The sequence below is a fragment of the Peromyscus leucopus genome, chromosome 12 (genome assembly GCF_004664715.2).
Source record: "Peromyscus leucopus breed LL Stock chromosome 12, UCI_PerLeu_2.1, whole genome shotgun sequence".
In the NCBI taxonomy this organism is placed as follows: domain Eukaryota; kingdom Metazoa; phylum Chordata; class Mammalia; order Rodentia; family Cricetidae; genus Peromyscus; species Peromyscus leucopus.
Window position 1 is genome coordinate 60,522,552 of NC_051073.1, and position 13,590 is coordinate 60,536,141.

At 51.4% G+C, this 13,590-nt stretch overlaps 1 protein-coding gene across 1 annotated transcript in view; it reads right to left on the reverse strand.

The window, feature by feature from the left end:
* Adcy5 (adenylate cyclase 5) overlaps nucleotides 1-13,590 on the reverse strand; it is a 148,776-nt gene that overhangs the window by 17,156 nt on the left and 118,030 nt on the right. The window contains 4 exon segments of the mRNA XM_028886323.2: nucleotides 5,454-5,541; nucleotides 8,732-8,829; nucleotides 9,884-10,028; nucleotides 10,883-10,905. Coding sequence (XP_028742156.1) covers nucleotides 5,454-5,541; nucleotides 8,732-8,829; nucleotides 9,884-10,028; nucleotides 10,883-10,905 — 354 coding nt within the window.

Genomic DNA, 13,590 nt, shown 5'->3' on the forward strand with positions numbered 1-13,590 from the left:
GTGACCTTGAAGCCCCCAAGGACAGAGGATGGTGGGGGCCGAGGGGTATGGGAAAGGAGGCAAGAAGCCTGTGCTCTGGGCTTGTCTGCCCTCATCTGCCACACCACTTCTCTGAAGGATGCCTGCCTGCCTGCCTGTCTGTCTGTCTGTCTGTCAGGGCACCTTAATTCTTTTGGTTAAGGAAAGTAGGCAAAGGCCTCTAACCATTCACAGGTCCTCAGCATCCCTGGACATTTCAATAGAGTGTCCCAGGCCACAAGGTCTAACCTATCTGTTACCTAACACTGAGGGCTGGTTTAGTTGACATCACAAGTTGACCCCCCCCCCTCTGAAAAAAGAAAAGAAAAAAACATCCAGGTAAACTAGATTTCATCAATTAAAAGATTTAGTGGGAAAAAAAAAAAAAAAAAAGCCGGGCGGTGGTGGTGCACGCCTTTAATCCCAGCACTTGGGAGGCAGAGCCAGGTGGATCTCTGTGAGTTCGAGGCCAGCCTGGGCTACCAAGTGAGTTCCAGGAGAGGTGCAAAGCTACACAGGGAAACCCTGTCTGGAAAAACCAAAAAAAAAAAAAAAAAAAAAAAGATTTAGTGGAGAAAATACGTCCAAGAAAGCAAAACAAGTACTAACGAAGATGTGGGGAAATCAGGGCGCTCATGCGCTGCTGCTGGACCGGTCCAACAACGCCACTGTGTGCGTGGGCTGCGATGGTTTCTTAAAAATTAAGCACAAAGAATCATAGTCAGCAGTCCCACACCTGGGTTTATACACAAAATTACTGACAGTGGGGACTTGAGCAGACATTTGAACATCCAAGTCCACGGCAACCTTGCTCATCCTAGGGTGGAGACGGAAAAGTACTCAGATGCCCACCAATGACTAAGTGATAAAATACGCTGGAGCCACACGGTGCATGTACTGAGCCATGAGACGGAATGAAGTGATGGCGCTGTGACGTAGGGGAACCTTGAAACTATTACGCTAAGTGAAAGAAGCCAGTCTCAAAAGGCAATATATTGTGTGAACTCATTTGTATGTGGTATGGGGAGCATGCAAATTCAGAGTGGATAGTGGTTACTAGGGACGGTGGTGTGAGGGACAGAAGGAAGAAATGAATGTGAGATTTCTTCTACAATGACAACGTTCTAGAATCAGTACCAGTAGGTGCATACACTACTAATGTATACTAATACTAATACACCAAAGACTAGTGGATCACAAGTTCATCCACCTTTATAAAGGTAAATTGTATGGTATGTGACTTGACATCTTCCTATAGCTTTCATTTTTCAAAGTCTTGTTCCACCTCTTAGGAGCCGTGTGATCCTGGGGACACTGTTAACTGCTCTGAGCTTTGGTTTCCTCATCAGCCAATAGGAACTGCTGTCTCGCAGGGAGGCCCTGGAGGCTCATTTGAAAATGCTCTGTAAGCTGTTCCGTGTGGTTTGGTGAGAACTGTCCCTTACGGGTTCATCCATTTGAACACTTGGTTCCTGGGTGGCGGCTCTGTTTGGGAAGGCGGTGGAGCTGCCAGGCAATGAGGAAGGCTGGAGAGTCCGGCTGCTTCTGCTGCCACCCCTTAGCCCCATCCGTCCACATGTCCTGAACCTCAGGGAAGTGACCATTGGGCTGGGGGCTGCCGCAGAAGCTCTGCACATGGCCCAGGCTGTAGTTAGGTTTTTATTGCCTTGAAAACCCCATAACAAAGAGCAACCTGGAAAGGAAGGGTTTAGTTCATTTTACCTCAGTCTATCGCTGAGGGAAGCCTGGGCAGGAACTCACTAGAGACAGGAACCTGCAGGCAGGAACTGATGCAGAGGCCATGGAACAGCGCTGCTTACTGGCTTGTTCTCCATCACTTCCCCGGCCTGCTTTCCTATACCATCCAGGTCGACCTGCCCAGGGCCAGTACTGCCCACGGTGAGCTGCCTACTCCCACACCAATCATTGGCCTACAGGAAGTATTTTCTCAATTGTTCGTCTTCTTCCCAGGCAACTGGCTTGTATCATGTTGACAAAAATCTAAACAAGACTCAGCAGCATAGCTGAGTGTTTCCTCGGGCCTCTGTGTCCTGCTGGAAGATGCCAGCCTTCGGCATGAAGCCGTACCGAGGTGCCACGTGAAAGCAGTACAATCGGAGCGGGAGAAAGGGAGCTGCCATTCTTCCCCACTGGCAGGCACAGGCCCGGGCTGCTCCCTAAGACAATAAGGCTGCTACGGAGTCACTGATGGAGCAGCCGGAGCTGGCACGGAAGGGAGGGGGTGCGTGAGTAAGTGCGCTGTCACTGGAGGTGACAAGATCTGCTGACTTATTGTATGCAGAGTTCAGAGAAGGGATTTTGATCTCAGCAAGGTGGCAGGGCTCCCACCGCTTGGGGTCCTCCATGCTGAGATTCTCTGAGTCTGAGATAGTGTGTGATAGCAGAGAGGGGCCGCTATTTTTTTTTTTTTTTCCAAGAAGTGTAGCAGAAATCCCCAGGATGGCGGGAAGGCTACAAACTGATTTGCCCTCTATAATGGCGGCAGCAGGAAACAGACTTGAGGCAGCATCCTGGGAGCTGTGGGGCTCTGAAAGCAGTTGACGCACTGAGAAGTGAGAACGGACCTGGGGACAAGATAAAGTGCCCAGCACTGAATCAACCTTCCAAGAAGTCTAGATGTGTGTGTACGGCACCAGGTGGCTGATGGGAAGATGACCTGGGCCCGACGTGGAAGGTCAACCAGAGAAGGGAAACCCTGGCCCAGGGAAGACAACCGATCCGTCTGTCCTGTCCTCGGGCATCTCTTGGTAAGAGGACAAGGGATAGATAAAGAAGGAAGCCTGAGCTGCTTGTGCGAGATGGAAAAGCAGATGAAGTGAAGAAACTTCCTGGCTGGGGCTCACCAGAGCCTGCGCCCAGAGTAACCGAGGAATTGCCCTATATGAGGCCCTCTCAAAACTGGAAATAAGATGGGGGAAATCATTCATTCTGGTAGAAGGAGAATGCCTTTCAAGGTAACACGGAATGACTGTGAGCGCTACAGTCCAGTCAGCTTCTGGTCAGCACCAGACAAGGTGACCAGTGACATTTTTTTGTCCTTTCAACCCCTACCAGCCTTCCAGGGATTTAGCGATAAGATGGTCTGCATTGGGGGGGAAAGCAGTTAATATTTATTCCCTGCTGTGTATCTGCCCAAAGGTAAGCATCCCTTTTACATTATTTTGTTTTGAGACAGGCTCTCACATAGCCCAGACTAGCCTCAAACTCACTATGTAACCAAGGATGGCTTTGAACTCCTGATTCTCTCGCCTTCACCTGAGATTACAGGAATGTGTCACCGTACCTGGCTACTTCTTACACATCTTAATGTGCAATAGGATTTTAGCACACAGCATAAAAGAGGGAAGAAGAATTAGTAGAAATTGTTCATAAGGGGAATCATTTCCCCTGCTTCCTCTGCTTTCCAGAGTGGGAACAAATCAGAAGAGGTGGCTGACTGGGTAGTGAGGAAGGAGGCAGCGGGAACAAGGGTAAGGACTCCCTTCTACCTGACTTGTAACCACTAACCTGGAGCAGCAGGTTCCAGACTTGACAATAGGTGGAGTTTTCTTAACACAGATGCAAAAGAATTGAGTTCGGCTCCCAACACCCACATCAGGCAACTCACAACCACATGGAACTCCAGCTTCAGAGAATTCACTGCCCTCTGAAGGCATCTACATTCTCTCTCTCTCTCTCTCTCTCTCTCTCTCTCTCTCTCTCTCTCTCTCTCACACACACACACACACACACACACACACACACACACACACTTTAAAAGGTAAGCCTTTCTTTGGGATTTAGAAAAAATAACGAGTATTTTAGCTATGGTATGCTTTAAAACTATGTGTGTGTGTGTGTGTGTGTGTGTGTGTGTGTGTGTGTGTGTGTGTGTGTGTGTTTAAGACAAGTTATCACTATCTATCTCAGACTTGCCTTGAACTTTCTAACCTCCTGCCCCAGTCTTCCAGGTGCTGGCATTACAGCTACAATGTTCAATCGATTGTAATGTTTTTTTTATTGTAGCACAAATACAACATAAAGCTTTGCCATTTCAGCCATTTTAACGTGGCATCCATTATAGTCACAACATTGTGTAACCATCACTGCCAAAATTCTTTGACCACCCCACATGGAAACATTGAGCATTAAGAACAGCATTGCAGCATTGTCATCTCTCTCACTCTGGCAGCAATGTGGGTCACCTCTAATCTACTTTCTGTCTTAAGAATTTGCCTATCATAGAAAATGACATATTTGAAGTAATACAGTATGTGACCAGAGTCGCCCAGCTTCTTTCACTCAGCAGTGTCTCCATCGTCCATCCACACTGCAGCATGTGACAGGACATTGCGCTTCCATGCACTCAAACGCTAGTCTATCACAGTTACCTGCCAGATGTTATCTCCTGGCATCTGATGGTGGACACTGAGTTGCTTTCACCTATTGTGAGAGTTTGGTGTCTTATCATTATGTCCATGGATGAAGAAAGTGAACTGTCTATTAGGTCCAAACAGACTGAGGGGCCTTGACCACTCCACAGCCAAAGCAGGAGGTGAATGAGCACAGAGCAGGAGGGTCACAGCCTCGAGGAAGGAGAGCCAGTGTCCACCTTCCGATACGGGAGCCACCCACCACCTTCTCATGTAGCCCACTCTCCAGAGACTGACCTCGAACCCCCACGCATAATCCCTAAGGTCCTTACCAGACCTGGCAGCCACTCCACCAAGACTTTCAACTACAAGGCAACTCAGCAAATTGATTAATGAAGGGGCCTGTTTGGAGGGTGGAGAGTCCTTGACTTCCTACTGATGGAAATAAGGGAGGGGACAAAGGATCTCTGGGCAAGGGAAACAGAAGCCTGCATGATTTCCATGACACACACATAGCCTGGGGTCAAGGACTGCCTAGAGATACAACTTGGACAGGGGGCCTGGCATGCCCGAGAGAGATCTAAGATAAAATATACAACAGGAAGCCAGGCTCCTTGGTGTCCGCTGTCTGGCCCATGTAAAACTCTGTGCCTCTCTGGGGGTCATATCCCTCACATGCATGCTAGGCTCATCCCTAATCTCAGAGAATGTCCCTCCTAGGGCACCTGGGGCCACTGAAGGCTGTGTCTAGAGGTCTCCTCCATACACATTCTTTGGTGAATGCTCACTGACCAATACTGCGTTTCAGGCTCTGGCTAGCAGCCCTCTTGTCCCATCCGACATAGAAGCAGCCATGGCAATCTTGTGGCAAAGATTACCAAGGGCTTAACGGAGCAGCCAAAGAACAGTCTAGTCTCCAGGCAGGCTTGCCAGTCAAGTGCTATGGACCAGCATCCTGTACGCCCTTGTCCATTACCTAGGCCAAGAGTGATGCTCAGGTCTTGACAGTGGCCTCTGCCGCTGACAGGAGGCCCCCTGGATGGCATGTTGAGGGACACTCACCTTCACACAGGCGTAGATCACGGACACAAACACCACCAAGGCCAGCAGCAGGAAACAGGACAGGTAGAAACTCAGCATGAACAGGGAGCTGGGGGATTAAAGGGTGAGAAGGAGCCACATCCTAGCAGGAAGCCGAAGTCCCACAGCAGTCCGGACCCAGATCCCAGGGCTGTCTACACAGCTCTTAGGACATGCAGCTCTGAAAACAGTTCCATTTCTCCAGAAGCCGACTGCCCCTCCTTCCCACTGTTCCCCAAGAAGAGCTCTCTCAGCAAGGGCCCGTGTACGGCAATGCTACAATACAGTCCGTTCCTGCTCTTCCCACCCTCTGGTCACCCTCACAGGGGACCAGCAGCCCAGAAGGAGCCAATGGAGAACTAAAAAGACACCTGATTAACAGTTTGCCTCTTAGCTATTCACAGAGTGCGTCCAGGCAGCATGGAGAACTGATTTAAAAGTCACCCGCTTATCCGTACTCCTCAGCACTCACAGGTTGGTAAACAGGGCCCCAAATGGACCTGGTAAAGGGGCCTCACTCCAGCAGCCCATACAGCACCTCTCTGAGACACTGTGGTGTGTATACATAGCCCCTCTCCCTTTCCATTGCTGGGCCCCACAACAGGCCCTGCTCAGTCTTTGCTCCCCGATTCTTAGGCAGTCCAAAGGGGAAAGTGTCCCAGTTTCCCTGAGGAGGAGAGAGCTGGCCACAGGGTGGGAAGCCTCGATAAATGAGCTGCCAGCGTTCTTCCTTCCAGAACCCACCACTGCCCTCCTCGGGCAGCGGCTTGTCCAGGTGCGGCACACCCACAAGGCTGCAGGGGTGGGGTGGCCTGGAGATGCCAGGCGTTGTTGGCAGGTTGGAAGCTATTGGAGGCAGAACCTCTGCTCCTGGCTTCCACAAAAGCAACACTCAGCTGACTTGACAAGGGGACAAGGGGAGAATTCTTCCGAAGGAAGGAAAGACCCTGAAGGTGGTTGTTAAGGGCTCCTTAGCGGGCACGGTTGGAATGGCCTGAGTCAGTACCTTGGCCAGCTGGAGCTGTGGCCACAGGCAGGGACAGAGCTAGCCACTGTAAAGAGAGCCGGGAGCTGGCACGGCCCCACCCTAAGCCTTGCTGCCACGAGAGTCAAGTGGCAAAGGGTCAGGACTGTGCACCTGAGCTAGAGGACTGTCAACTGCAACAGGACACAAGCCTCGGACACGCTCCGATACACGTGGTCATTACCTGTACCGCGCCACAACAGAACAATGGGGCCGAATGACCGTTAGGACCCACGGTTCCACAGCGCTCAGCAACCTCATGCAGGGGAATGGGCTGAGCTGCACCTGAGGTGTTCTGACTGTCAACACACACACACACACACACACACACACACACACACACACACACGCATGCACGCACATACACACGCATGCACGCACACGCATGCACGCACATACACACGCATGCACGCACACGCATGCGCACACGTGTGCACATGCACGCACACACAAAGGGGTATCTTTACTCAGCGAATGGCACAAAAATAAGAGGTGTTAAGGAGGCAGCGGTAGAGCAGGCAGGACGGCTCAGTGGATAAAGGAGCTTGCCACCAAGCCTGACCTCCCGAGTTCGATCCCTGGGACACAAATAGGAAAAGGACAAGAGCCAACACCTGGAAGCTGTCCTCTGACCTCCGCACACATGTGCAATGGCTCGTGAAGATGTGTGGGGTCTCGTTAACACTGTCACAGTCACCAAAGTGGGGGCTACAGAACTATCACCGACCCGTGAAGAAGAAAGAGACATACAGCTCACTGCAGTGTGGGACCCGGGCAGTGTGGCTTCTGGAACAGAAAAAGGGGCACAAAGGGGAAACTGAGGAAATGAGAATTGGGTGTAAGGGTGCGCAGGCTGAGCATGGTTACCATGTGAGTTCCTGGGAGTGGCCGCTGAAACATGGAGAAGGAGGCTGTCAGCCCTAGGAGGAAATGCATGGGAGTATGGGCCGATCACCACGTAACTCTACAGCCTCGCAGTGGATCTACAATGATTTCAGCAAGAAGAATAAAGTTCGGGTGAGGGACACCCAGATCAAGCATGGCTCGGAAGGCTGCGCCACATGTGAACCACATGGATCGCAAGCAGACCCTGGCTATCAACTAGGAAGGCATTTGGGGAATAGTTTTGGAAATGTGAAATGGATTGGGTACCAGGTGGCAGGAGGAACTGCCGTTGGTTTTATTTGATATGTCAGATACTACATGTAAGGGGTAAATGTCCTTAAAATAGATGCCTACTGCTCATAGGGGAGAAATGTCTGTAAGTTTATTTGTAAAACATCAGAAAAGAGGCCGGGTAGTGGTGACGCACGCCTTTAATCCCAGCACTCCAGAGACAGAGGCAGGCACATCTCTGAGTTCAAGGCCAGCCTGGGCTACAGAGTGAGTTCCAGGACAGCCAGAGCTACACAGAGAAATGGTGTCTCGGGAAAAAAAAAATCAGAAAGAGGTAACTGAAACAGATACTGGAAAACATTAATAATTGTTCTAGGTAAGGGGTGGGGATTGGTCATGTGACTTATATGTGCTCTAGTGATTTCATAGCAAAGAATAAAAACGTATACATATAAACACACCCATCGTGAATGCACACATACATAGGACAACACACTTCTCTCCTAGGTGTGATTCCTGTGAATGACCATCATCTAAACCTCATTTCAAAAGCCCTCTGTCCGTTTCCAGGTGGTCCTTAGTAAGACAGCCAGTCTTTGTCAGAGCCTGGGTGTGCCTCTTTGTGAAAAGCCTTCCTGATGCCCCTCCTTTGAAATACTCCCAGTCATAGAAAAAAAAAAAAACCCTAAAATCCTGTATCTTTTCAAGATATAAAAAACACACACACACACACACACACACACACACACTCTCTCTCTCTCTCTCTCTCTCTCTTTTCTTTTTTTTTCTTTTTCTTTTTCTTTTGGTCCAAGAGCTAAAGGTCACTTGGAAGCCAGAGTGGCAGACTCTGGGTGACTCAATCAGGTATGAGAGGAGGAGGGGACAGTGATAGAAAGGGGTCCCTTGTGCAGCTGAGAAGTACCCAGTGAGGTCTCTACCCAGGTGTGAGCACTCACCACCCCCCCTCAGCCCAAAGGGAGGACCCCTGACCTCCTAGGTCCACAGAGGAAAGCAGGAAACCCAATCCCAGCCTGAGCACTCGCCCAGACCTCCTGGGCAAGGTCCCGCTCTGGGGACCCTGCATCCAGAAGAGGGAGTGTGAGTGGGTGGGAATACTTACTGGGGCACGATGGTGATCTGGACAAAACAGATGAAGAGGAAAACAAGCGAGGCACACGCCACGTAGGCACCAAATCGGTCATCCACCTGCTTGGAGTACTGAGAAGGGAAATGCAAGGTGAGCTCTGATGAACCCACCCGCTGTCTGCTCCAGTCCAGCCAATTCTAGTCACCCGGTGCCCAAGATGCCCTACTCCAGGACGGAGAACACATGGAGAGCAGAGCTAGGTTTAGACGCAGGGCAGTCAGTGTAAATGCCTGCATGGCAGAGCCTGTGTGTGAGTGCCGGAGAGACGAACCAGCTACTGTATGCAGGCTGACCCAAGGTCAACATAATTCGTAATGATCCCAGCCGCAGATCATCACCCACCCTTGAGGTGGCCCCTCCGTGGGCCCCAGACTGCTGCGGTTTCTACTTCCAGGAAGCGCTCACTCAGGGCGCCCCCATGACTTCTTCAAGGTCCCAACTCCGGGTCTCACCTCCTCCCACGACACCAGCCAGCCACATGGATGCTGGCACGGTCACCCTGAGGGGACGCATCAGTCAGGTCCCTTTTCATAGCTGTGCTTTGCTCATAAGGCCTGCCTCACTTATGCTGGCAGAGGCTCCCACAAGAGCATTCCAACCAGATGCTGGCACATAGTGGGACACAGGGCGAAGGGAAGGGTGTGACAGCCCTGTCACCGCTTCACTGTGTGGTCCACTGGGCCCTTCAACCACGATCCAAGGCCAGGACAAAGGGCTTCCATACCCTTCCATACCCATGCAGCACCCGGAGGCTCTGATGGGCCCCGGGGAACCAGGTGGCTCAGAGATCACAGCAATGTTAGGAGCACATTTACCACACACCCTCGGGTGGTGGACACCTCGGGGTGGTATGTGTCTGATACAGACAGAACTCAGTTGGTGCTCACCCTGATCCTGAAGTAGGTATGCTAAATATCCCCCAGATAAGGGAACTGAGGCACCAGCAGTGATAAGATGTATTCCTTCCCACCAAGGAAATCTCCCCAGAACTCCAACTCCTGGGGTTCTAGTGTGGCGTCACAGATTAGGACACCGGCTCTGGGGGTGAGAGGAAGCCATCCCGTGGGCTGCGCCCTGGGCCCTCCTCTCTTGGTTCTGCTGGGGCCCTCTGTCCTGGTGCCATACCTTCTTCTCTAAGTCGGGCTCCCTGAAGGTCAAGAGGAACTTGCGGACATGTTCAGACCGCAGTCTGTCGATGCTTCTGGCGTCAATGGCCCGGCCCAGAAATTCGTCCACTTCATCCTCGGGGTTGGCACTTTCCTGGGCATTCCTGGAAAGCAAGGGGCAGACATAGGCAGGCTGGCACCCAGGGACACTGTCACATGGGTAGCTTTGTATAGCCATCTGGACTGGCCAGAGACACCCAACAGACCCCCCCTGAGCGTTGTGCCCCAGGAAGGGACAGCACGGACTGCAACCAGGCTGTGTTCTTAACTGCACCACAGAAGGTGCCCAAGTCCTAAAGCATTGCTGGCACTGTAGATTATTACTGAAGATTTCATTGTTTTTGTTTGTTTGGCTGGTTGTTTTTTGTTTGTTTTGAGACAGGGTTTCTCTGTGTAACCATCCGGGCTGTACTGAAACTCATTCTGTAGACCAGGCTGGCCTTGAACTCAGAGACCTGCTTCTACCTCCCACGTGCTGGGATTGAAGACATGTGCCACCACCACCTGGCTGAAGATTTCATTGTTATTCCAACAGATAAGCTCCTTTCTTGACTCTTTAGCTGTCTCCTCATCCTGAAGCTAAAGCTAAACCTGGTGAGTAGATTCCTACCACACGGACTATGGACGAAATAAATGCCACTTGAACCAGGAGTAGGATCCTCTTGGGCAGCATGCTTCTGATGCTGAATTTAAAAATCTAACTTCTCAAGGTGGAACCTGGTCTTTGAGTACAGTTTCTGGCAGTGTTGAGAACTGGGAAGCACAAGAGGAGAAAGAGAATGTTCTCTCTGGACACTGGGTACATTCAGGACCTGCTGCCAGTGTTCAAGGTCCACATTTCCCTGAGGGAGCCATGGAGAGCGAGTGGCCTCCTGGGCTACTGCTCTGGCCACTACTGAACATCTGTCACATGAAGGGGCCAAGGGAGAAGGAGGAAAACCATAGGTATACTACTCACTTGTCTTTGGGGTCTTCAAAACCCTAAAAGAGAAGGAAAGAGGAACGTGAGATCAGTAAGCAAGGATCGCGCGCAGGCCTGCGGTGGCCATGGAGTCCATCGAGGCAGCTGCATCTCACGGTTCTCTGCCATTGTGTACCATGATGCACACAGGATGACGGCTCCCTCCTCCCTTCACTTGGTGAACACAATGGGTCCTTCCTAAGGCACAGGCTCTGGTCTAGATGCCAGGGTGCATTGTGATTTCATTCTCTCCACGGGCACAACGCCTACCCTCTCCACTGCGACTCCTTATATTTCTTGGACTGTTCCTCCTTCCTCCTGAGCCCTGGCTTGAAGAGAAATTACTGAGCTGCTCAGAACTTTACACGGGTCCACACTCACTACCCATGCACACACACTGATCACACAAAACCTACGGGAAACCGCCAGCTTCCCACCCCCAAATAGCTCAGTTCTGTTACCTACAACCATGTATGTGGTATCTGGGAACGAATGTGTTCTTGCAAGGCTAGCATTGACTGGATTTAGGAGGCAAGGAGCCCAGATGCCACCTGCAGGAGATGAGTGCCTTTCTGTGGTTCAAGTCTACAAGCCCAGGGTGAGACAGACAGATGTCGACCACAGAGCCCTCCTTAGAGGTAATCTGTGAACCTCACTAAAGAGCAGGGCTATGGGGGTCTGCCTGATATGGTGGGGTTGGGGGAGGGGGTTCCCTGCGGTGGGAGGCGGTGAAAGTGACCAGCAGCTCTGGACCTGCAGGTAAAGCACAGACTGTCAGAGCAGGAACAGAGGAGAACCTCGTGTGGACACTAGTCAGCAAGTGCTGAGGGACCCTGAAGTCCAAACAGATCCTTGTCTCACCCCCTTCATTCCTGATGAGCACTTGGCTTGGCAGCCTCCCCAAAGGGGACTGACTTCCTCATGAGCTCAGGGCTGGCAGGTGTTGAGGAGACCTGGCATCCCTGTGACATGGAGGATTCCCTAGGACCTCAGCAGCCTCCAGGGGTCCCATGATGTTACTCTGATCCTATACCTGGTCTGGGATGATCTGCCAATCCATCACTTGTCTGCCCAGACCAGCCAGACCCTTGTCCTCACCCTCTGAATACCACACAGCCCTCTCTTTAGACTATCTCCTAGCTGTAGAAGTGGGTGTCACTCAGCTGAGTGTTTTGTCTGGGGACAACCCCATGTGTGTGCTCTCATGGCCCCTCAATGAGTTCAGCATCGCCAGAAGCAGAACTGGACAGGCAAGCTGTCCACAAAATGCCACCATGAGTCTCCAGACCAGAGTTTCACCCTATGAGCCAGCAACAAGCTAACTCCACAGCTGGGAACAAGAGTGCTATACAGATACAGGTCCATGTCTACAGATCAAAACTACCCCAAAGTGCCTTGTTGCTGGCCTCTGCGGAGGACACACTTTCTTCCCTGTGCTGAGCAGAGCTGGACTGAACCTCAGCACCTAGGGGATGCCGTGTTGGTGTAGGCTGTTTCGGATGCACTGAAGGGCATTGACAACAACGTAGAAGACATTGCTATCCACAAACCAGCTCAGCACAGCCATTAAGAACCGTCCAGGCTGGCCTGTGGCTCAGGGGTGCAGCATGGACCCATACGGCTTCCACCTGTACCTCTGCCATCCACCCACCCAAGCATCCATCCACCCACCCAAGCATCCATGCACCTAAACCTCTGTCTAGTGAACTGGGTACACTCTACTGTCCATGCTCACTAGTGTTAAGGTAGGGGTCCCTTCACCTCCCTCAGCCTGCTGGTCCCAGCCTGTCTCCCAGCCGGGCAGGCAGAGAGAGCATCCTTGGATTAACCAGATAAGCTCAGTCCACACACTTGTCCCTGTCAGCCACTTATTAATATACAACCTTGAAGCCTTGACAAGGGATGCATTCAAGCACAGAAGCCCAGCTCAGCACAGTGCTTGGAAAGCTGAGTAAAAGCTCCATAAAGATGCCCAAGAACAAGACTGCCGGCCACAGATTAGTACCTTTCTATCTGCAGTTACTGCTTCAGTGACTCCAAACCGTCCATCTCCAGTGGGCTACTTTCAGGTTTGTGTACTTTTCAGTGTTTTTTGTTTGTTTGTTTTTTTGTTTTTTTTGTTGTTTGTTTGTTTTTTAAACCTCACCCATGTGCCAGAAGTCAGGTAGAAAGGCTCTTTTTGCATCTTCCTCAAAGATTTCTGAGAAGTTTACTGCCAAAGCCAGTGGCTGGCAGGACATCTGTGCCCAGCCCAGACTCCCCACAGGGCAGGTGGGGCTGGGAAAGGAGGCTTTGATGCCAGTATCCTCAGGAAACGCTCTGCCCAGCCAGCATGGGGCACCTTGTTCTGCATGATCTTCCTCCCCTGCTGGGTGAAGCAATTAACACCCAGGAGCCTCCCCTGAGGCGCAGCCTCCTCTGGAGATGTCCCTTCCCCAGTCACAGGCCCTACTGCTAACTCTTCCAGAGCTCCTTGTCCTAACAGTGATGGATAGGCCTGCCAAACCAGTGCTCACAGCCCAGACCGCCTAGGAAATAACCGGGGTCGCAGACTATTCCACATGTCACAGAAAGATGGAGACCTCCAGGACTTCACGGAGACTGGTTTCCCATCAGGCTACTTTGTCCCCTTCTTCCTTTGTACCTCCCTAAGTCCCTCTTCTTGCTATCTCCTCCTACTCTAGATTCACCTCCACACCCCCTCT